The sequence below is a fragment of the Vanacampus margaritifer genome, chromosome 10 (genome assembly GCF_051991255.1).
Source record: "Vanacampus margaritifer isolate UIUO_Vmar chromosome 10, RoL_Vmar_1.0, whole genome shotgun sequence".
NCBI lineage: Eukaryota > Metazoa > Chordata > Actinopteri > Syngnathiformes > Syngnathidae > Vanacampus > Vanacampus margaritifer.
The window spans coordinates 27,163,585-27,187,796 of NC_135441.1; the positions used below are offsets into that span (position 1 = coordinate 27,163,585).

Sequence of the window (24,212 nt, forward strand, 5' to 3'; positions counted from 1 at the left end):
AGACTTTTTCATCTAGAAGTGGAAGCTCCCTCTGCTGGCTGTACTTAGAAGTGCACAAGTCAGGGAAAAAATTGTTGCTGAGAAATGAAAAAAAAATTTTTTTGTGGTTGTTTTCCAACCTATCATTGTGCAACTAAGCTGTAATTTGAAGGGTTAAAATGAACATGCATTCATATTTTATTTAATGGTGCAACAAAAAAAAACACACAGTGAGTGAAGCCAATGGGATTTGAATTAAAAATGTGTCTATGATGATTTTAACCTTGAATAATTCTGACAATATACTAGCAAATTGTCGCTTTTAATATTACAACATTATTTTATTTCTCCAACTATATTATATCATTAACAATCATCTATTCAGGTAAATATTTATATAATTTTTTTCTTCAATGTAATTGTCATGAACGCAATGTTTGTTTTCTTTTATAAAACAACAAGATTCTCATTAGGTAGAATGATCCAATCATTTCATGTCAATCTTCCAGGGCTGGGATTCAGCATTGCCGGAGGGATCGGCAACCAGCACATCCCGGGCGACAACAGCATCTACATCACCAAGATCATCGAGGGCGGAGCCGCCCAAAAAGATGGACGGTTGCAGACGGGGGACCGCCTGCTCGCTGTAAGACCCTCTTCAGATTTCTATCGGCATAAAAACAGTGGTATCGCCGAATCTAACAAGTAACACGCCGATACCATTATTTACAACGCTAATATAGGACTCTGGATGCAGCATCTTGTGTCTTGCTTGTGCACGACATTCACTGACAACGATGGCAAATCCAAGTCCAGAAAGTAAAAACCCTGCCCACAGTTTGGCTTTAGCTTCTCGTGCTTGCTAGCTAGCTCCCGAGCAGGTTAACAAGAACCAAGGGGAGCTAGCTAGGGAGCTATAGCTAGCTAGCGCGAGGAGCTAAAGCCAAACGTGGCAGGCTAATTATTGGGTTGCGTGCACGCCACTGAACGATTGTCAATCACAAATCAGGGAATGAAAAAAAAACACTCCCACACCACAATATAATCGTTTTGGATAATCTTTCAGAGAGAAAAGTGCACGCGTTTGTCCAGATTTTCGGTGTGAGCGTAGTTTTCTTACAGCCTGTTTTGTGGTTCAGGTGAACAACATCGTGCTTCAGGACGTGCGTCACGAGGAGGCGGTGGCCGCCTTGAAGAACACATCCGATATGGTTTACCTCAAGGTGGCCAAGCCAGGACCCGTGCACCTTAATGACATGTACGCCCCGCCCGACTATTCCAGCAGTACGTATTTACTTCTTCCTCTTCTTCTCTTTTGCATTAAAGTCACAATTCTGATAGCTTGTTGTAATATTCATTGTTGATCGTGTACATTATTGATGATGCAATCAATTTAATATTATGTGAAATTATTCTGCCAGTTTTGTGCTTTGACTTGCAAGCAAAAAAATCGCATCCAAATTACATAACTCTGCCTTGCTTAAGTCCGCTAACTTAATGCTAATACTCGATGCAAAACACGAGCTAAGGAATAGCATCAGTGTTGTGGCGTTATAATACTTTATGCAACAGACATTTGAACTTGGTGATGAAACACTTGTAGATACATAACATAATAATACTCACTTTATCCTCTGTAAAGAACAGCTCCATGCATATTAGTATGGCTGTATTATGCTGCAAAAAATACGGTCAAAACTGTTCATTTCCCCCCCAATATCTTTAATTGTTATTTAAGTTTTTTAATTATTATTATTATTTTTCTTATTAAAAACACAATTCAAATTTGGATTTTCCAGCCTTGGTGGAGGTCTGTTCATCACTTGTTATCCCACTTTGTCAATCTTCTGCCATCTAGTGGAAGAGTCTTTTATTTCATGCCGGTTCCTATACGACGCTGGCATGGGAAGAGCAAAGCTACGTTATTTGTCATAAATAAATAAATAATCATTGTTGTAGCAACAAAGTGAAATTGGATCAGCACCACGTTAAACAAACGGTAAAAAAAAAAAAAAAAAAACTTGCCCCAAATGTGTTCCTTCTCAAACAAAGACCTACTTTCCGACAAATACGCTTTACATAAATCTAACATTACATAAATCTAACATTACATAACGCAATGGGGTGACTCTTGTAAAAAAAAAATAAAATCCGGCATTTTTATCTTGAAGATGAACCTGCATCTGTGGTTGCGTCGGATCGCTGCTCTCTTGCCCAAAAACGCCCGAGACACCCACATCGTGACTACTACTACACACACACGCGCACACACGCGCACACACGTACACGCAATTCTTCCCACAGCAACAACAAGCTCAGTTGTCCGCCTCCCACTGAGTGTGGCCGCTTTCTCACATCCCACCTGCGCATTTTGGGCTCCAAATTCTTTTTAGCCATTTAGTAAGCAATGCTGGCTTTTCCACAATTTTTGTCGCACACGCTCACATAATGTGGAATAAAAGTGGCTGAGGGTCGATCATGGCTGTAGGAGATTTTTATTTATTTTTTATTCTTACATTAGAGTGTCAGTGTACCCCTGCAATGTTCGGAATTTCCGATGATCTTATTGCTAGATTTGGGGGAACTTCACCATGTATAGAATAAAACCGTTTTGTCATTAAAAATTTCGTACTTCAATTTGATGGACATTGTGCCACTCCTGGTTTGTGCCTTGGCCACCAGAGGGCAGTATAATACCTACTTACTGCAAGTACTTCCATATTGACGTGAAGATGAAACACAGAAGACAATCACAACTCAACTGTTGTAAAATTAGCCATTTATTTGCGGACAGGGGTGACAAATCTAGGTCCAGAAACTAAAAGCCACTAGCTAGCTAGCAGGTAAACGAGCACCATAAAAAAATTATGCCTGTGACTATTTTGATGTTTTTTTTTGTCTACAGGTGTTGCGCCAGTTTATGTTCAAATAGAAGTTGTTTCAAGGATTATTTGTACTGCTAGCTAGCTAGTTCCCTAGCAGGTAAACAAGCACCATGGAAGTTAGCTCGCTAGCTAGCATTTGGGGCTAAAGCTAAACTGCATCAGGGTTTTTTACTTTCTGGACATGAAAAAAGTATGCCTGTGACTATTTTGATGTTGTTTTTTGTCTACATGTGTTGCGCCAGTTTATGTTCAAATAGAAGTTGTTTCAAGGCTTATTAGTACTGCTATCAATGCTAGTTCCGTTAGCACTTTAATGGCGTTTCTCATTATGCGTTAGCATTGAGTTAGTGGACATTTACGTGGTTTTCTTAGATTGACAGATTACAATGTTTGATTCCTGATATTTCCTTCTTTTTTTTTTTCTTGCTCCTTTTGACTAACTTCCTGCGTTCCTCCCTATGGTGTAATCATTCTTGCTTTCCTCCCTACTGGCCTGGCCCTCCCCCCAGCCTTCCCCACCATGGTGGACAACCACGTCAGCCACAACTACATGGGCGCCATGGAGCCCAAGCCCCCCTACCCGCCGCCCCAGGTCACCCCGTCCAGGTACTCGCCCGTCCCCCGCCACATGCTCGGGGAGGAAGACTTCACCAGGTAAGTCGCTGCACATGGAAAACACTTATTACATATTTCCATATCCAGCGAAAGCCCCACGTACTAGTATGCCCTTTTCAGTGCACTAGTAGAATCACACGGTTGCACTAGTACAACTTTTTCTTACTAGTGCTGATTTTTCCACTAGTGTGCGACATTTCTGCACACTAGTGGGACATCTTTGGCACAGTAGAAGCACAACTACGTGTTACTACTTAAGCCAAACTAGTAGTGAGATTGCTGGTGCTACTAGGAGCATCCAGGAAGTAGTGCATGGCATACTGTATGCCTACTAGTTGGCCCTAGTAGTGTTAGTAGTACTGCATTAGTAAGGCTACAGGGTTTTTCCTGGCTCAAATTGAGGCACAGGTGGTATCACCCTGACGATGATGGGTGACTACCAATACCAGTCTTGTTTTAAGGTATCGGTACTCACGGCGGTGACCGATACCATTATCGGCCGCCATCTGGCAATTTTAAGGAAAAGTAATATATTGGGATGTATAGGTCTTTCTTTAAAATCATCTGTCATTTATGGGTGGGGAATTTTATTTACTAGTGGTATCGGTATTTGGTATCAGTAGCGGTGACTCCTCGAGAGTTGCGTATCGGTTAGGAAAAAAAGTGGTATCGAACATCCCTAATCTTGACCATGCGCCATGACGTGCATGTATCCTGTAAATTCAACTGACTCGCTTTCATTTTTTACAGGCAACATATACGTTTTCCATGTTTCAATAGTAAGAATAATAGTTCCAATAAGATTAGGACTATTATCATGTTAAAGCATTCATTCATTATCAGTCACATAGGTTGGGGGTAGCGAGCAAATATGCTGGAGGTGGCTGCCTCTGAATTTTGTACACAGGAAAAACCCTGGTTTAATTGCTTGGCCAAATTTAGTGGGGGGGGAAATACTAGTGTGCAGAAATGTCATATGCATGTCATAGTGGAGGGCAGAAGTCGTTCTACTAGTGTGACCCGGTCATTGAATGACATTTCTACATCTAACCTTGTACGACAACTTTGGCGTACTAGTAGGATAACAAGTTACTTGCAACGCAAAACTGTGTACTAGTTGACATCTATATGCAACTCGTACTACCAAAGAAGCGCTAAATGTGAACTAGTAGCATTTTCTGACACGAGTAGTACTAGTAGTAGTGTGCAATTGTCAACTAGTACACAGTTTTGCCTGACTAGTAACATGCTGCTGGATGCCAAAATTGTCCTACTAGTGAGGGCAAAGAGCGCACTAGTACATCGGCAGTGACTGATTTTTTTATTTATTTGGTTTTGTTGTTTCTTTCTTTTTGTTTTATTTTGGAACAAACACACTGTAAAAAACAAACACTCGCTCTACCCTTACATACTGTTCCTTTTCCGTGCACATTGCATGTTTCAGGCCAAGCATATCATCATAACAATAATTGGTATGTGTTAGCTATTTCTAAAAATGCATTTTAATTGCCTTAACGAATGAACGATTAGTCCTTAATCGATCTTTGGGAGAAACGGAAAAGTGCAATTTTTGCAGGCATTCGAACTCGCACCTGCGTCAAGGTTCACTCTTCCTGATGTTTAGTATATATAATCATTCTTTAGCTGTTTGACTCTTTCAAGACCCTTCAAAGACCAACAAGTTCATGTTTCTGTTGGAACCTGTGCAAATGTGGTGGGAACACAGACAGTTCTCAGGACTTTTTTTTCCCCCCAACTTACCTTTAAAGAGTACACACATTTGTGGCATGTACAGTTTCAACATTCATTCCATTTGTGTAGTCAAATTTTGGAACAAACAATTTGTGATTTACATTGACATTATCTTTTCATTTTTGTACACTTTGGATCACGTTTGGAAAAATCATCTCATTTCTGGGTGAAAGAATGACATTTACGTTAATGTTATTGCTGACAAATAAGTCAAATTTAAGCCAAACAGTATTAGAGATAGACCGATATGTTTTTTTTTTCCAGGGCAGATACCGATGCCAATAATTAACAGTCAACTGATATTTGAAGCTGATATTCATTTTCAGTAAAAAAGGGGGGTAAAAATATTGGCTTCAATTTTTTTTAAATACAAATCCCAATCTTGACTTTGTTGTAATGTCTTTAAGCATTAATGCTTGTTGTACAATTTTTCAAACCTTTCAAAATGTAGGACTCTTTTTTTTATTTTTTATTATTATTATTTTTTTTTATCTTAGACAATATACTTCATTTAAAATGTATTTTTTTTAAAAAATGTTCCGGGAGCTCCCAAGGTTATCAGTTTGTCTTAAAAAGTTAAATGGAAACTGTTTTTCCAAAAATAAAAAATAAACTGAAATCTTAAACTTTTGCATTTTTTTTGTTTTGTTTCAATTCTGAACAAAAAAAATAAAAAATTCAAAATGTTCCCAGGGTCAGCAGCATCTTTTATAAAGTTAACTGAAAAGTTAAAGAAATAAGTTCCCTGAGTTTAAAATGGTTTGAGCTTTACCTTTTATCGGCCAACACATTTTGAAAAAAGGCCGATACCGATATTCGTCAAAACGCCCAATAATCGGCCAGGCCGATTGTCAGTCTATCCCTAAACAGTATGTAAGGGTTAAGAGTTTGCGTCGTGCATGTTTTTTTTGTTTGTTTTTTGGGGGGGTTGGTATGGTCCAGGTCTTGTCAGCGTGTGTTTGACGTGAACGCGAAACACACATGTTGAGTCGAAGCCGAACAAATGTGGATTTGCATTTCCAAGCTCATCGGGGGGGGGGGGGGGGGGGGAACGAACGTTCAAGCTGGACGGTGTGTGGTGCCTTTGACCTCCTATCCCGAGAACTCAAAGTAGCATCGCGGGGGTGGGTGGCGAGTGTCCCGCGAGGCCTTGAGTCATCTTAACCCACAGCTCTGGGGAGGAGGCTTCCTGCGTGTGTGCGTGTGTGTGTGTGTGTGTCTGTGTGTGTGTGTGCGTGCGCGTGCATGCCGGTGTCGGAGTGTGTTAGTGGGTTGTTCTTGTCCCGTGGCCCCGTAATGTCCCTTTGTGCAAACTGTCTACATTGTATGTCGCATCTTTTGTTGGTATGCGTCAGAGGTGGGGTGGGTGTGGGGGTGGGGGGGGGGGGCTGACTCTGGAGTCACATGACTTGACTCCAATCAGACTGAAGTTTTCAAACTTGGAACTTGCTTGGCTAAGACTTCTGACACACTCGACTTGACTTGGTTGTTCGTAGAACTTGTCTTGAACCACGACTTGGCAAGTCTGGCCCGTTTAACATTTGAAAATTATAATAATTTTTTCTTTTTTTTTTTAAAGACAAAAATATAAAAGAGGAATACTGTATGCAAATGTAAGTTTTTGATATAGAAGCCCAACAATATCACTTGGAAACAAGATAAACAGCAAATTGTTTTTAATGACGTAACATAGACTAAAGCAAAGTCAGCAATAATAAATGTTCTTAACTCTTTGACTGCCAAAAACGTTAAATAACGTTTAGTAAAATCCTAGGGAGGAGTGCCAAAGACGTTAAAAGACGTTTGTTTCAAAACAGAGGTGAAACTAACCATTTTCTATTGTTGATTACTGAAAAACGGAATAAGGTAGAAACAAACTTCTTTTCTGATGAAAGATGAGAGTCCAATCTTTCATTTGGTAGTATGTGTGTTTTCATAGTCCAAACACAACATTTTCTGTGGGCCTTGAAAGATCAGTCAAAATGCTTAAATCGGCTGGCACCCACAGCATCCCTTTTCTGAAAACGTCTGGCAGTCATGAACTATTTTTGTTTACACGTGTAAACCATCACAATAGTGTCATCCGGCAACAAGGATTAACTTTAGAATTGCTTTAAAATGCCGTGTGTAACCCTCTATTTTTTGATGAAGAAAAAAAGTCGCAAATCGTGAGGTTGATATTAGACGTTTACCAGTAGGGGGCAGTAGCGAGAGGTTGGAAAAAAAGCAAGCAAAAAAATAGAATCAGTGATTTTATAGTGCATTCCATACACAACGTAACTCAAAATGTTTCACATACTGTCAATAAAAGTACCACATTTTAAAGCAGTTACAGAGTTAGCGATTCTAAAAGCAAAGTAAAGTAATGAAAAATGGCTTCCTAAAGAGCGTTCCGTGCAAGAACAAGATTTTGGAAACTATGATTTTAAAACAATTTTCAGCCCTTAATCAAATCAAATGAAAAAAAAGAGCATTGTTATCGTGATATTGTCTCCCTTGAAAAAGAGATCTGCGCATCTCAATGGGATGAAATAATGGTTAAATTAAAAAAAAATAAAAAATGGTACTCAGGTGCTGCTTATTCATGGGATCTTATGGTGTACATGATTATATAATTGTTGATATCTGTTTTATTGCATCCCTTTCTCGGTCAGTTGAACTGCAATTTGGAGTGACGTGTCGCTGGTTCGATTCCACAGAGCATAACATTTCGCCAATTGTCTCTTTGTTTGCTCCTCAAGTCGGAGTTCTTGTCGGCTGAAATGTCGACATTTTCATGCCGCGCGTTTGACGTAGCGAACGTAGCACGACGCGAGACTCGCGACCTACTGTGACTTGCTCCCACCTCTGGCACGCCTGCTTTTCTTCCTGTCCTACACTTTGTCCCGTTCACTGTGATTCCTGTACCCCCACAGCCGGGCTGAGCCAATTTACAGTGTCATCCACAAGCCTGGGGAGGGCAAAGGTCCCCAGGCTCTCTTCAGAGGCTTCTGTCCTTCCCCTGCACCCGTGTGCCAAGCTCCGCTCCCCCTCTCTGGCAGGTACTAACCTAGTCCGTCACGCCTTGCTCAGCTAACCCTCCTCTCCCCAAAACCAGACAGAAAACCTTTTCACCGTCGCGTCACACTCACTCGCGGGCGGCAAAAGCACTTCGTCTCCCCATCACGCCCTTCGTGAACACGATTTGGATGCAAAAATGACTCGAGAGTCGAGGCCTGATGAATGACATCATGTAAACCTCTCGTACTATTTGTGCAACTTGAAAGGTAACACTACACGACGATGAAATCGAAAAACAGCGCCTTTTGCTCCCCTTTGCTCTCGATTTTTTTTTTCTTTTTTTTTTCTCTCCATAAAAGCGAGCCGAACCCGCTGTTGGCAAACGCGTCTCTGCGGGAGGAGTGCAGCCGAAAGGGCTTTCGCACTCCCACAAGCTGCTCCGTTCCATCTGTCAGGAGGCGTTGATCAACCTAAAGCCTCTCTGTCCCCATCGGGCCAACTTTGCTACCGGGGGGGAGGGGGGGGGGGCACATTCAAGTGCACTGTACATCATATTTGCATCGTTGCCTACCTGAGTTTGACGTTAACAGATGGGAAAATGTTTGTTCATTAAGTTTGTTCCTCATCCCTTTGTAAATCCTGGTGTCTCTGTACGTCCGTCCGTCTGTCCGTCTGTCTGTCTGTCTGTCTGTGCGCGTGTGAGAGTCTTAGCTTTAATATAATATCTGTCAAAGTTTGTAGGGCTGCATGGAAAAGCGTTTGAGCAGTCAGAAGACAAAAACGATTCGGCCACACGAGCGTGAAGTCCGCATCCTTCATCGAGCTTGCGTCCTCGCGTACCAGGATGCTTTTTGTCCTCACTAGTAGTAAGACTGCTAGAATGACTTGACCAAACTGGTGGTGCTTTTAGTGAGGCACGACATGTCAACTATGGAGGACCAACACTTAAATGAAGGAATGAATAAATAAATACATTTTTGAAAAAAGAATATAAAAAATAACTACAAAAATAAAAACAAGATTCAAAAAATATAATTCAATATAAAAGTAAATGTGGAAATAAATACCAAAATAAATATATAAATAGAATTAAATATCAATCAATAAATAATAATAATAATAATTAAATGCTGCAGATGCTCTGTCAGGGCGAAATGTTATTCATATGAGGGGGCGGTCCTAAGCGTGTCTTCGGTTGGGTTATTTTTACTTATATTTATTTATTTATATATATATATATATATATATATATATTTATATTTATATATATTTATTTATATATATATATATATATTTATATATATATATATATATATTTATATATATTTATTTATATATATATATATATATATATATATATATATATTTATATATTTATTTATATATATATGTATTTATTTATATATTTATTTATTTATATATATATATATATATGTATTTATTTATATATATATATATATTTTTTTTATTTATATATTTATTTATATATATATATATATATATATATATATATATATATATATATATATATATAGCTGTTTTATTTCAATTATATTTAATTTTTGAAATTTTATTAATTTTTTTATTATATAAAAAAATGTATTTAGTCATTTATTTTTATTTTTAATTTTGGCAGTTTTTGTCCTCCATAGTAAACCAGTAGAATTGTATTATGCCACTAGTAGTCCTAGTAGTAGCATGTTAACTAGTACAAGTTTGCCTCACTACTAACGTTTTTTTTTGTCGTACCAGAATGCCAAACATGTTTTACAAGCGAGGACAACATACTAGTTAGTGCCTTAGCTGAATATGAAGGATGGGAAAGGATATTGAATAAAAACTCAAAGAGCTTTATGGAAAATCTATCCTTGAAAAGATTCTACTAGTACCTGACACGTGCCTACGAGTTGGTCCTACTAGTGTTACTAATGCTGCACAGTAGTTTACTAGTAAGGTTAATTGTATACTAGTTGGCCAAAAGTGGCACTAGTAGTAGGAACAATGTTACTAGTAAGACCGTTGATCTTCTAGTGTCTCATTATCATCGTACTCGTTTGCTGGATTGATTTATTCATGAGGACAAAGATTGTGTAAGTACATGATGATATGGAATAAATGCTCAAATGGCTTTCCATCAGACTGTGCCGTCCGTCCCTCGATTTCATCAATTAATCGGAGTGAATTTTTCAGCCCAATTTTGTTTTTCAAACTCGACCTCTGTTTTTATGCTGAATCCAAAGCAATAAAAATATTGCTTTGTCGCCATCTTTTTGTATCTTAAGCTTGGCAAGTACATTGAAGTGAGTTGAGGAGCTTCATTTAGACAAAAGTAGTGCTCTGCTGCCATCTTGTGGTAGTTGACGTCAATTACTGAACAGCTACAGCTGCAATGTAAATCCATCCTAACGATCCAGATGAGCAACGGCCTCCGTCCGGGAGAGCTGACACCCCGGTTCGAACCCGCCGCGGCCGCTCTCCGTGCTCGGCCCGTCATTTTAGATGCCTGCTATAGTGAGCGCACAAGTGGAGCAGGCTGATTGCGATGGCTGAGTCGCAACTCCTAGCGGCCCGTCTTTCAACCGTCCTGCAAGAAGTGACTGCTTCAACGGATGACGGCAGCTTAGCTTACCAAACAAATCCAAGAATTTGATGTCATAGCACGCGAATGTACAGCAGCTACTACTAACCTGCACTTACGCAACATTAAAGTCAGGATTATAGCCAATTTTAGGATGCCATGTATGTAAAGTGAAATGAAGCCAGTAAGGCTGGCGGCGCATCCCCAATCAAGGAAGATGTGGAAAAACCTTCATTATTTGACGCATTTGGTCAGACTCGGAAGACAAGAAGCAGTCAGATTGTGGCAGCGGGTGAGCTAATCAGCAAGTTGAAGCACCTTGCATCCGCTCCCAAAAAAAAAAACTCCACAAATTCATGCATGCATAACGAGGAACACTTTGACCTTTCGCTTGCCGTTTGCAGAGGTGGAAAAAGAGGCGCTGAAATGAAAGCAATCACAGCAAATTAAAGCCCGGCCTTCGTCTGAGGTGTTAATCAGACATCGTGCGGTTTTCTCAGCCAGAAGCCTGAAATGTAAATGAGTCAAATGTCAAATTACAACAAGAAGAAAATGCCTTTTTTTTATCAGCGTGTTTTGTGCCTCATGTATATATATATTTTTTTGCTAATTATAAATATGTCGTTTAAAATTTAGAGAAAGAAAGAAAGGCAAACTTCTTGTCTCGCGTAGAGCAACAGAGTGTAAAAGTGTCCCATTAAAGGCCTTGAAAACAACAAGTGAGCGTTGTTGACACATTTAGCCAAGAGGCTTCTGGGAAATCTTCGGACCTGCCGAGTCTCAACAGGCTGACAATGTTGTTGAGAATGTCGACGTGCCAAAACAGAGGACGACTCGCCATTGGTCCGCTGAAACAACAAATGCGAGGAGTCTGTCCTGGTAAATACTCACGTCAAGTTAATTGAGAGATTTCTTATTAAATATATGATCCATGTTTGCAAATAATTGCTGACCAGATGTGCTGCTTTTAATATCCTAACACGACGACGACGATTTGGTGCCAGTTTCAATATCGCGGTATCACGAAATTGCCGTTATCGTCACATTCCTAACTGTAGTCTTCTGGCATGGCTGCTTTAGAACGCCTCGTTGTTGACCTTAAGTGACAAGAAGAGAACAAAAACGGAAAAGCTAGGAGGCGGGATTTTTATTTTGAGTTTGTATTCAAGTTTTTTGTTCGTTTTTATTAGTACAGTTTCTAATGATAGTAATAGTAATAATAATAATAAATATTATATATATATATATATTTTAAATATTTAGTTTTATAGTTATTATTTTTAATTTTTAGTTTTTGCTTTTAAGTCCGACATGTCAGCCAGAGTGCGGACCGGGGCTTCGTGCCGGCGTGGCCACTTTCGAGTGCCTCGTTGTCGCAGCATGTAAACCCGCAACCGGATGTCTTTTCGCAACTCAAACATGTCCTTATTTGGTCGGCGTAGGAAGGATGCCAGATGAAGTAGCATCTGTTTTTCCAGGTGTTGGTGTTTGATTGGCAGTTTGCATTCGGTAGCACGCTCAGCATTTGAGATTTATTTCTTTATTTATTTTAAAGCCTCTCTTTCTATGCTTGCTGATTTTTCCCAATCGTTCAGTCATCGGGCTTGTTAGCAACGCTTTTCTGTGGTGTGTCAATTTGAAAAAAAGACGTTTATTTTCAACCTATTTAAGTCGAGTCAAAAGTATCTGCACTTGGTTCCTTGCCTCGGCGGTCGTTGGGGTTAAACGTTAAGCCTCTCTGCTAATGACGAAGGGCAGCGAGTGTTCGGGGCTGCTTCTCGTCACACAACGCGGACGGCCATGAGATACGGCCGGCGCGCGCGAGCGTGACTCGCCTGCGAGAGGAAGGCCAGATCGCAAGGAGGCGAGCTCGCAGCGCCATGTTCACCGTCAACGTCTCGTCCTCCGTGTCGCTGGCGAGGAGACCGCCTCCCGAATGCTCCTCCAGAAGCGGCCGGCGCTTTGGAACGCCGAGGTAACCGCGGCGTGGAATCTGGATTTGTGGCCATGACAGCACATCAGTCGCGTTCGGAGGCTCTGCCGTGTTTTTGGAGTTGTCAGACTTTGCTTGATTGTTTTTTTTTTACTTTGTGTTGTTTTAATTTGGAGGTACGAGCCTGTGTCAGATATGCTAGAGCACGAGGCAGTTGTACTTCTTGTCCAATGTATGTTCTGTGTGGAATTTTTTTTTTTTTTTTCTATGATAGTAAATGGGCTTTCACTTGTATTGTGCTTTGCCACCTCCAAGGCACTCAAACTGCTTAACAACTGACTCCTCTTTCACCTCTTGATAACGCAGCAACTGTGGGGGGTCGGTATCTTGCTCAAGAGCACTTTGGCATGGTCGCTAGGGTCGTCAAACCGACCAAACCCACAACTTGCTGTCCATTACTCTTTTCCCCCAATATCTTTTGAGAGTCACAATCAAGACTTTTTCCAGGCATGAATCTTCAAATTGTGAAATGCTGCTTCAGCAGGAGGAGGGGGGGTGGGGGGTGGGGGTGGGTGGGGGGGTTGCCGGAATGGCCTCAATCGCAACTTAGAGCGCAGCCAATTGGAATGGAGATGGAATTGTTCCTGTCGACTGCAGGAAAAACCACTAATGGGAACCATGCCGCGTTTTTGTGGCGGAAGGAATGCGCGTTTGCGTGTGCGTGCATACAAAGGAGCGTGAGAATGTATGTTGCTTTCGTTCCGTCGCTTATTAAGTGCGTGCGTGCGTGCGAGGCCAGCGTTGCATGGGCCCCCTTCATATTTGTGAGCGTGCGTTTGACAGCAGCGGAGCGTCGAAAACGGAGGTCGTTCGAAAAAAGCCTTTCTGAGTCATCGCATTTAATGCAAAAAGTGGAGATTGAGTGCGGGGGGGTGGGGGGGCCCTGTGTGGGGTATCCAGTATGTATGATATTCTGACGGTGTACGCTCATTTGAGTGGGTGGTAAAGTGCGTGTGTGTGTCCAGCCAGTGGATAACAGGTGCTTGGAGCCGCTTGTATGGCTTCTCGTTCTGTTATGTATGTAAAAAAAAAAAAAAAAAAAGGATAAATACAGTGTTATCCAACCTCCACAAAGTGGAACACGATCGACATCCAATTTTCCATTTAGATCAATTATATTTCAATATATTCATTCCAGGCAGAATTCTAACATCATTAACTCATTCACTCGCAGCCATTTTCACTGAAGCAACCCCCTTCGCTCCCGGCTGATTTTGACTGATTTTGCAAGACCCACAGAATATTGTGTTCTATTGCTATAAAAAAAATGCGACCTACCAAAAGAAAGATTAGAGTCTTTTCTTTCATCGGGGGAAAAAAAAAGTTTCCGTTTTACAGCAATTAGCATTAGAATATAGCTAAGTTTCGTCATTATTCACAAATCTGTTGTGGGGGCAACAGCTTTTTGCAACATGGCCATGGTTGATTTCATATACTCTGCTGCCACCTGCTGGCCGTTTTTGTAAGAACTACCATTGCTTCAACAGTTCCCTTCATTTCAGAGGCTGCATCAAAGCCTTCCGTACCCAACCTATAATCTGAGACACCACGGATGGGCTAACAGAATTTAGCATTAATCTTATGCTAATTATAAAACTGCAACCAGCTGCTACTTTAACATACACAGAGCAGCAACACACACAAACAAAGCATACGCCGATACTTACAGGCAACATTCTCTCTGCTATATTATAACGACTGCTCCTGATGCTTATTAGGGGACCTTCTCTGCCTCTTCCTCTCTTCTGGTATTCCAGTGTAGCTCAGTTCTGCAAAGAATGTTGTGGCGCTACACTAAAGGTGCGCAACTCAAAACTGGACCTTGCTGGTTTACTATAAAGACACAAAAAAATGTGTGATTATAGCGGTGGGGTGCAAATGATGAAGCGCAATACGGCGAGGGTTCACTCAAGTGTCTAATCAACAAGAGTTTAGCAAATTCATTTGTTTTTGTTTTTTTGTGCTCAATTACCGGAATGATTAGACGGCTGTCGAGGAGACCCTTCTTTATTTTTTATTTTTATTTTCAGTCATGCTCCACTTTGTGCGTTATCAGGCTGACTTTGTGGCGCTTCTCATTTTTGTCCGGGCAGGGAGCCGAGAAAGGTGTTGCTGCACAAGGGCTCCACCGGGCTGGGCTTCAACATCGTGGGCGGGGAGGACGGCGAGGGCATCTTCGTGTCCTTCATCCTGGCCGGGGGGCCGGCTGACCTGAGCGGCGAGCTGAGGAGAGGCGACCGCATTCTGTCGGTCAGTACATTCACACCGATGCTTTCCGTTTGTCCTGGTCGCGATGATGGCAACTTGGGGCTGGCCAAAGTGCGCGCATGCCGTACTTAAAGTAGACGCGCAGATACAATATTTAAATAATTAAATGGAATATTTCAAGAGGTTTTTCGGGGATGCTGGCTTTGGCTTTGACTTGCCAGCTAAAATTTTAGATACAAACGCCGAAGTGAATAGGTAAGGCTATTTAGCTTAATGCTAACAAGCAATGTAAAACACCATAGACTGGCTAAACACAGTAGTGAACATTTGAATGCAAATTGACCTCATATACGTTTACTGATTCAACTCCATAAAGGTAAAAAGTACAGGCTTGGAAATGTACTAACTCTGGGTGCAACGAATTGGAAAATCTGTTTTGATTGAAACGATATGAATACATCAAATCAAATCATTCCACTTTCAAATGTACTGTTATTGGCGACACTTCAAGAACTTACAGTAGTGTTTGTTCAAAAGTTCAAATGGGTGATTGCACTTCCCACCACTGGATCCAAAAATAAGCTACTTTGATATGTAGGGTACATCTCATTTGTTTATTTAAAACAACTTCCATCCTCTGTTTACATATTTGCTCCTCACACAGAGTTGCGATTAAGAGACATGAGCAGCTTGTCTTTTAGAACTCCTAATGACGACAAAATGCTCCTAAATGGAAATGACCAATTGAGATCTCTGTGTTTTGGTCGCAGGTGAACGGTGTGAATTTAAGGAACGCGACGCACGAGCAGGCGGCCGCCGCCCTCAAGAGAGCCGGGCAGACCGTCACCATCATTGCTCAGTACAGACCTGAAGGTGAGCCTCGAATTCTTCCACATCCGCGCCACAGTCAGCAAATGTGGGCACTACAAGAGAAAATACAGAAAATGGCTGGATGGAAAACTGTAATGTTGGCCAGTATGGCGGATTAGTGCAACGTTTCCCAGACCACGCATATTCCATTTGTGTCACACACAAAAATGGAATTGTGTCACTTGGACCATGAAGCCAAATCCAAGGTGGCAACGTTTTATTTCATTGTGCGCCACAAATTCTGCCTAGCGACAAGTGACCTCATCACGTAAAGAGAAGCTAAATTATTCACTTAGTTTTAGAATGATTCATTATTGTCTGTGTGGTTTAGTGCATTTTAGGGGTGCAATTAGAAGATTTAGGGGCACAAACTATAAATTGACTTATAAATATAAATATTCTTCTTACTATTTTTCACTATATTACTGATAAATGGGTTGAAGTGTGAAGCAGATGTTTGTCAGCAGCAAAAAATAATCATGATGAGTATTTTTTTTTTTTTAACGGGGGAAAAAATATCAAATTTCTGGCCAGGTGCAAGCAGATGAAAATTATATTTGCACTGTCTCAAATTTTAGTGGCAAAATGACACCATTTAGGGGCAGCCTTGTACTAGAAGTAGAACAACATGACTCAGGTGATCTATTAGTGAGCTCAAGTCGTTCAACTAGCACACTGAATTGTCTTTCTAGTGGAAGCAAAGAGCGTATTTTCTTTATGGAAAGCTTTATTAAAATTGCGTTCCCGTGAACCAAAAGTGGCACTTTTGGACGCGTTTGTTGTTCCGGTGCGGCCTAGACTTTTCCACGGGTCCTAGCTCTACCTGGCGCGGCCGCGGAAGCTCCCAATAGGCTCGCGCGGACGGATATTGAGTGCGAGAGGGGGCGGCGCCACGGCTAGCATGCAGCCGGGTTAGCCTCATGTAAGGCGGGCAAACCAACCGCGGTTGGCCGCCCCTTTCCCCCCGCTCTCAGTGCCGACTGGCTCCGCCGGCGAAGACGCAGACCGCGAGAAGAGGGAGAAAAGAGAGTTTCAAGAGGGGGAAACTTTATACCCCCAAAAAAGCGTGGGGGAAGAAAAGACTGGTGGAAATAGGCCAAGCGAGCAAGTTTGAATCGGACTGGCAGCCCGGTTGAGAGGATGGGGGATGGGCTAGTGCACAACAACAGCAGCAGCAGCCCAGCACGAGCCGCGTGAAGTCGCTCATGGCCGGCTGAAGACCCGACAAAACACCGGCGGAAAACAGCGAAACTTCCGTCCTTTCGAGGTGAGAGGAGGCGACGTTTTAACATCCAAAATAAGTCAAAGTGTGCTGTGCTTGTAGAGGCGCGAAACGAGTGTCTTTTTTTTTTTTTTTTTAGGGAGCCGGGCACTGCACTACTAACCTGTCGTCAATCTACTTCCTCGGTTAGTGGAGGTTATAGCTAGTTAGCTACTAAAACACTTCAATTAACACTCTAGGCCGACGTATTTATCCGCTTAGGTGTGATTTTGTAAATAATCATACAGGTACCAAGTTTGCCCACCTTAGTGTCGCTATTAATGCTTGGCACTTGTTTGCGATTAAACCACATCGATTGGATTTTAATCTTCTTAACGTCGCGGTTACTCGACACGTTTGAGGCAAGATTAAGTCGTGCTGTGTAGTAGGACACGGTGGGGTGCATTGCTATGCCGCAAAAAAACTCACTTCTGTGCGCTTCTTATGTAACGCCAAAAGCTTTAGGTGGGGACGCACAGGTGTGGTCCAACAGGTGTGTGTGTGGGGGGGGGGGCTAGCTGCTTGAGCATTTATTCCATAGCTTTGCTATCTACTTGGACACTCTTTGTCCGAACTTGTAAGACCCTTCAGCTCGCTAATACAAAGACTGTCTCACTATCAAGGATAGTCACACTGCTAGTGCCACTTTTGCCCTACTAGTATGCTTATAAACTTTATGAGTCAGCTCCTTAGCAGTAGTAATAATATAGCAACTATTAGGCATGTGTCACAACATGTGAGAGGAAACTGCTGTATAATTAATTGTCTTACTGATATCTCAAAGTTGTTCTGTTAGCGAGGACAAAAAATATAAACAGGGTTGTTGGGTTTTTTTTGCATGAAATTTCCATTGCTGCAGTTTAAATTGCTGACAAATGCAAACACAATTGCCAAGTTGCCATGACATCGGCTTTGCGATAACACAGTATGACATGTTTATTTTCTCGTTTTTCTCGTTTTTTTTGCGTGCGCGTTTTCAGCATGCCGCGATGACATAATGACAAAGAAGATATTGTGAGCTCCTGTCAGTAGAAATAAACAAGCTCAACCAGTAGCCCCACTAGTTCATCCTTAATCTTAATTCATCACTTTACTAAGGCTTTTATTTGCATCCATGTTTTTCACTAAAACCTTTTTTTTAACAGATTCAATTTGGAAAACAGAAAACAATTGTTCAGGTGTGTTGATTATTGATGTGATAAATGACCGTGCAACTCAGTTACTGGTTTGGTTCTTAGCATGTCAAGATTGTCGTGACTGAATTCAAAGGAGCAGAGCAATTGGGGCGTTACACAATTTTAGTCTTGTTCTACCAAAAAATTCACAAACGAGTGCGTGTTGACAGTAATAGTGTGCGACAGCCGCACTTAAGCTATACGGTCGGGTCACATATTCCAAAGTTTGCTCCGCTTTAGCCGGCCAAGGCAACTTATCTGTGTACAATTTTTAACTACGTACTTCGAACATGCCAGACGAGTGCTTGCTAATGATTGACTTCCTGCAAGCACTCCGATGACCCGAGGCCTCTCCCCAGTAACACTCTGGCATCCCTGAATGGTATGCGAGTGCGGAACATTGTTCCTTTCGGATTCTGCCACAGGAGGAACCAATTCTCACCCATCACTCCCGTGCGCTTTCAAGGACAGTCAGCGCAGGAAGTGGGGAGTAAATATGAGCTGATGCGCACTTTGATTGACTTGCGGAAGGCGTGTTGTTCGACTAAAACATTTATATGGAGGAAATGCGGTGAACCTTTTTGTGCAACGTCAGCACACTTGAGCTCCAAAGGAGTGGAGACGGTGAACCTTAACCCCAGTTTTTGCTGTGCATCCGTGGGATTTACTCCCTACAAACAGAATACACTCGTCTCTTACAAGCGCATGCCTTGCGCGTTGCGTAAGTGGATCAGAAGGCGAGCCGCCGTCCCCCCAAAAATAAAATGCGAAAAAGCTGCACGACTAATGAGGACACGCAGCTTCAGAACAGTCCCAGTTTCTATTAGTTGTCTCTTACGCCTCCCATTGGGTCCGCCGCCACCTCCGCTGCTTAAATGTAAGCTACAGTAGATCTTGCGTGTGCTTTAAAGGTCTGAGCTGGAATAAAAGGGCCTCATGTTTCTCCTCGCATCTTTTCCGAGGCGTGCTCGTGAATAATTGATGCGCTTTGGATCACATGCGGAGTCCAGGCTGCTCGGATACGCTCGCTGGACAAAACATTAGGCACACGTGCGCCGTCAGATGACACGGTGGCTTATTACAGCCGCCGTGTCACATTGCCATGAGAAAATGAAAAATGTTGGATTGCAGAGGGCTGGAAAATTCCTGTGAAACTTCCATGGAAATTTACGATGGGCAATATTCCCAAGTGGAAACTTTCAATGGGAATTGTGACAATTAATTGAAGGCAATGTAATGTAAATGTATCATATAGGAGCGTAAATATAAACATGTTGCTTTGTCAAGCAGACAGCCAGGTAAATTTGATAGCTCTCCTTGCCCACACACACAAGGGCATCACAGTACCTTGATTCTTCTTCTTTTTTGACCTCACTCGAGTGACGACACATCTGAAGCACACTGGGGGTGGGGGTGGTGGTGGGGGTCTTTGTGTAGCATCCATTTTGAAATATACTTTGCCCAACTGGATTTAAGTTGCCCATTACGAGTCAACCTTCAGTTAATTTTCGTAAATACTTCTTAATTCCAGGTCATTTCCATGGAAACGTTCCAATTTAATTTTTAAACTCTGTTTGTATGTGATGTGAGCGTTACATGCAAACAACACACACGAAATGACAATGACAAAATGTCGCTGTAGCTTGGCTAATCTTATCTTTTCACAGCCATCAGTGAAAGTGCACATGCAGTTTGGTTTGCGCTGATAAGTTCCTCTCAGCAGGTTGCTCCGTCTCGCAAAGTCAAATGGTGCACTTTGAAATCAGCATATTTAATAGATGCATGTTTCGTTCTTTTAAAAAGCCACAGCGGTGCCTCAAGTTTAATTCCTTCTGTGACCAGCCTTGAAACTTCATTTAGCCAAATATCAAATTCATTACAACAGAAATGAATTGAAATGCTATTAACGCCCTGTAGGGAAAAAAAACATCACATTTTTTAAATGTTTTTCATCTCCAAAAATATCACTATATTATGTCAAATCTAATAAAAGATAATACAAAGACATAAGCTGGTATTCTAAAGTGTCATTCCTGTATGCCCTGCAGTATTTGTGTGCTTTTCAAAGGGACAGCAAGCTGAAAAAACTACTTTTTGTAGCTTTTAGCTATGTTCAAATGCTAATTCCTCACCAAAAACGTCTCCAGTGGTGTTTTCCTCCATTCGCCCCTTTATGAAAAATTCTAGGTGATTCTGCTCTCCAAGCACCAGCCCCTCCCAACCTGAGAAAACGAGATGTTGGCACTTTTAGACGTCATTAGGAGCGGACATCCATGCTCGCAGGATCGCAAGTAGACTTTATCAGTAAACATTCTGTCCAGATGGATTCAAAGCAATCAATTTTCCTTCAGGTTTGCAACGCCAAAGTACAATGACAATTGACGTCTTAAAATCCCAGAAAAGGTTCTGGCTGACACTTGCGTAAGCTCCAAGTCAAATCTTTGCATTGCTGAACCGAACTGAAGGGGATAGTGTAGTGGTTAGCGCAATCGCCCTGTAAGCAGCAGTTTGGTGGTTCTCCACTCGCTCTGTTTTTTTTCCCTTCCTTCTTTCCTCTCTCTACTTGCCTCTCCTCGCCGCCTCCTCCACGATTTCTTGCGGCAAGGAGACGTTTTGTTTCAAATGTTTATTGAAGAATTGATGGCCTGCGTTGCGTGGCCGTTCGGGGGAGTTTTCAAACGCCGAGCACCAACAGCAGCTCGGCGGGGGCGGCGGCAAGCACACGAGGAGAGGCGGGGTTTTACTGAACTGGGCGTTTTACTTCCGCGTGAGAAAAATAACCATCAAAACGCCTAATATTCAATTAAAAAAATGACATCGCCATGGTGTCAAAGGTAAGATTTAATCATGATATGCCTATAGTTAACTGTGGAAGGGCTTAAAATGCTGTGGTGTAATCCCTTTAAGGGTATCTTGGGTGGTCTAGTCACGGACTTCAGGAGCTGTAGTCGAGTTGGCTTAATTAGTTAGATTAGTCTGCATCGTTGTCATCATAGCACGTGCGGTATAAAAAAAAATTGCCTTTACAAAAATAATAAGCCTTAATTTTGATCCTCATTGTCAGACATGTCTTCATCCAACAAGACATTTGTTGCCAAGTCGGGTAACCAAATTTTACTCTTGCTCACGATGATTTTGTGCATTTCAGTCTTTTCGGTTGTGCTAAAAGTGCACCGTCAGCGGATGTCATGTTGACTGATGACGTCTTTAGCCTTTTTGCAATCCGTTGGGCAAATATTTGCGCTCATTGACTCGTGTCAAATTGGTGAGGTGGGGGACTCCAGTCTTTGCGACTTGGACTCTGCCGCAGTCTGACCTGCCTGTCGGAATGTGATACCGCTCCGTGCCTCGTGGTCGTACAAAAGCGTCAGCTGTTGACCCTGCATGCGTTCCGGTTGTTTATTCAAAGGCTTAAATGCGTTTTCAGCTGCCTCCGTCCGTGCACTATAGAATGTCGTACCTGTGAGTGCACTCCGTTAGTGTTGGGCTGCTCTTTTGACTTTCAGGTTGTGTTATTTTTACACACAAGGCCGGCAGGATAGAGGAACGTTTGTTTCCATGACTCTTCCTGTTTGTTGTGGGCCAACAAAAGACTACCTGTTAAGTGCCTTTAACAGGTGTGCCGTTGCTTTGCCGTCTCATCTCAAACGCTGGATGTCGACCCTTGCTTCGCCCCCCCCCCTTTTTTTTCTCTCTTCTTCTTTTCTTTTTGACTGAGCTGCGCAGATCTTGTGATGCTCGTACAGAGACATTTCTGTATTGTGATGTTGTCATTAGTAGCCGGGGCTTGGCAGCCATTCATAGTCGGGAGCCGAGCATTCCCTCCCCAAAGTCCCCTGGGGAGTGTGCGGGCTGATTGCGGCTCACTCTTCTTCCTGCTTCGCTTGAATGTCCACAGATGAATGGATTTGCAAGGAGGGGAATGCAAGGCGGCGTTTAGCCAGCCTTCAGGTTGTGCGACTGGGCCTTGCCATTTGGATGCTCTTTTTCTCGAACCTTCCACCCCCTCCCTTCCTCTCTGTGCTTCGTTCCGTCGTCCACTCTCCGGTGTCTGACAGCCAAGTAGACAGAGGTGGAAAAAGTATTACAACTAGTAGAAGGGCAGATACTTATGGAAAGAAAGGCTGGTTAAAAAAAATACTAATGTAGGTTTGGAAAAAAAAAAAAGAGGGACAAACTCTGCATTATACAAAAGTGTAAAAAATAAATAAATTGTAGCTATATACAATACCCACTTTGATAACTGGGCACAGTGGGATTTTTTTTCTTCCAATATTGAGAAAAAGGAAAATTAGACTGTGTGTGTGTGTGTGTGTGTGGTTTTAAGATTATATGGAGACTTTGTAATACCAGAAATTGGGGATTTTTTACAATCACTCATGACACAATGCACTCGCCATGAATAGTTCTTGTAGTTGACCTCAAAAAATTATTTAAAATTCCCTGTACAGTGAAACCGCAGTGGGAGTGTTGCTCACCGCTCTGCAAAATTTGATTGAGTATATCATTGCCAAGTATATAAAGTTGAGGTTTCAAAATCATTAAGAATCATCAACATCCACTGCAACCATGCCTCACTCAGCCGTCAATCAAATTGCCACAGCTACGGCCCGGAAAAATGGATGCTACTTGATTTAGCCATCATTCGTATGCCTGCGCAAAACCACTTTTGATTATCCGTTGGCTGGAATATACTGTATCCCACTGTGACAACGAGGCGCTCTAAAAGGGCCATGCCAGCCTGAAATTCTGGTCCCCACACGCTGGCTTTCACGTTGGACTTGACTGCTGGTCACAATTGTGCCGGATCGCTCAAGTTCTTGTATAGTGAGGGAGGGGCAGCGAAGTGGTGTTTTAGAAATGCCCCAAAAATCTGGAAAATTTAAATGGGGGTGGGGGGACAGTTTAATGCGTCACAATTAACTACTACGTAGTACTCAGTCTCACATTTTATCATCAACTATCTTCAAAGATGTATCGTTTTTAGAAACAATTCTCTAATTCACTTTACAGAGTCTTACGGTTGGGTAGCAAAGTTCTTTGTGTTTTGCTGCAAACGGGCCAGCCTGAGTGTCCTTTTTCTTTTCCCGTCCCTATTTGAATGTGTTGCCTGGGCTGTGGCGGGTGTCGGGTTACTTCACCTTGCTTGGTGCCTCTTGTGGCTCACACCAGGGCGGCGATAGCAGCAGCCCCCGGGGGACCTTTGCCTTTTATCCCCCTTGGGTTTCAGCAGGGAGGCGGATGAGGGTTCAATGACCTCCATTTTGTTTATGCACCTGCTCAAAAGACTGTGAGTAACTCCGGTGAGGTCATCCGCGCAGGTCGGGATGTTTGCTTTTTCCAGGCTTACCTGTCTGCTGCTCGGCCGTCGTCTGGACTTTGAGCTATACAGGAAGTGTTAGCAGCTGTTTATGATTGCACTGGAAGTTGGTACTCGGTTCCCTACAAGGCGTGTTTGGACAATTCAGCGCATGAGTAGGATATGGAATTAATCCAGAGCCGTATCAGCCAGTGCGAACAAGCCAAAGAGAACATTTATTAATGAATCGGCTCAGGTGAAGTCATTCATCAGCAGCATGACGAACGATAACGCTTGGAATGTTGTGGGTGGCCTTCTCGTCTCCCAACACGATCTCTCGTCTCTTGTTTCCCGCTGTTTCATTCAACCACGATAAGGAGCTTGTGTTAAACGTCATTAATTTGTATCATTTGTGTAATTAATTACCGGTTATAGGACATCGGCGTATGCTTTGGCCAGATCTGTGATAAACAATCTGTTCTGGGACTCATTAATCAGTGCAAGGTTTCGTTCCGTTTACCATTAATCATTTTAGGCGCCGTTCTGAGACGTTTTTTTTTTTCCCATTGAAGCCAAGCACAGAACACTGAACTTAAC

At 42.2% G+C, this 24,212-nt stretch overlaps 1 protein-coding gene across 9 annotated transcripts in view; it reads left to right on the top strand.

Moving 5' to 3' along the window:
- dlg3 (discs, large homolog 3 (Drosophila)) overlaps window positions 1–24,212 on the top strand; it is an 81,905-nt gene that overhangs the window by 42,429 nt on the left and 15,264 nt on the right. For 5 of the 9 annotated variants that reach the window (XM_077578557.1, XM_077578553.1, XM_077578554.1 and 2 more), the window contains 5 exons: window positions 489–625; window positions 1,119–1,263; window positions 3,356–3,518; window positions 14,896–15,052; window positions 15,781–15,883. In XM_077578557.1, coding sequence (XP_077434683.1) covers window positions 489–625; window positions 1,119–1,263; window positions 3,356–3,518; window positions 14,896–15,052; window positions 15,781–15,883 — 705 coding nt within the window. The remainder of the gene's footprint in view (window positions 1–488; window positions 626–1,118; window positions 1,264–3,355; window positions 3,519–14,895; window positions 15,053–15,780; window positions 15,884–24,212) is intronic. The other 4 variants (XM_077578555.1, XM_077578562.1, XM_077578559.1 and 1 more) reach the window with 1 other exon arrangement.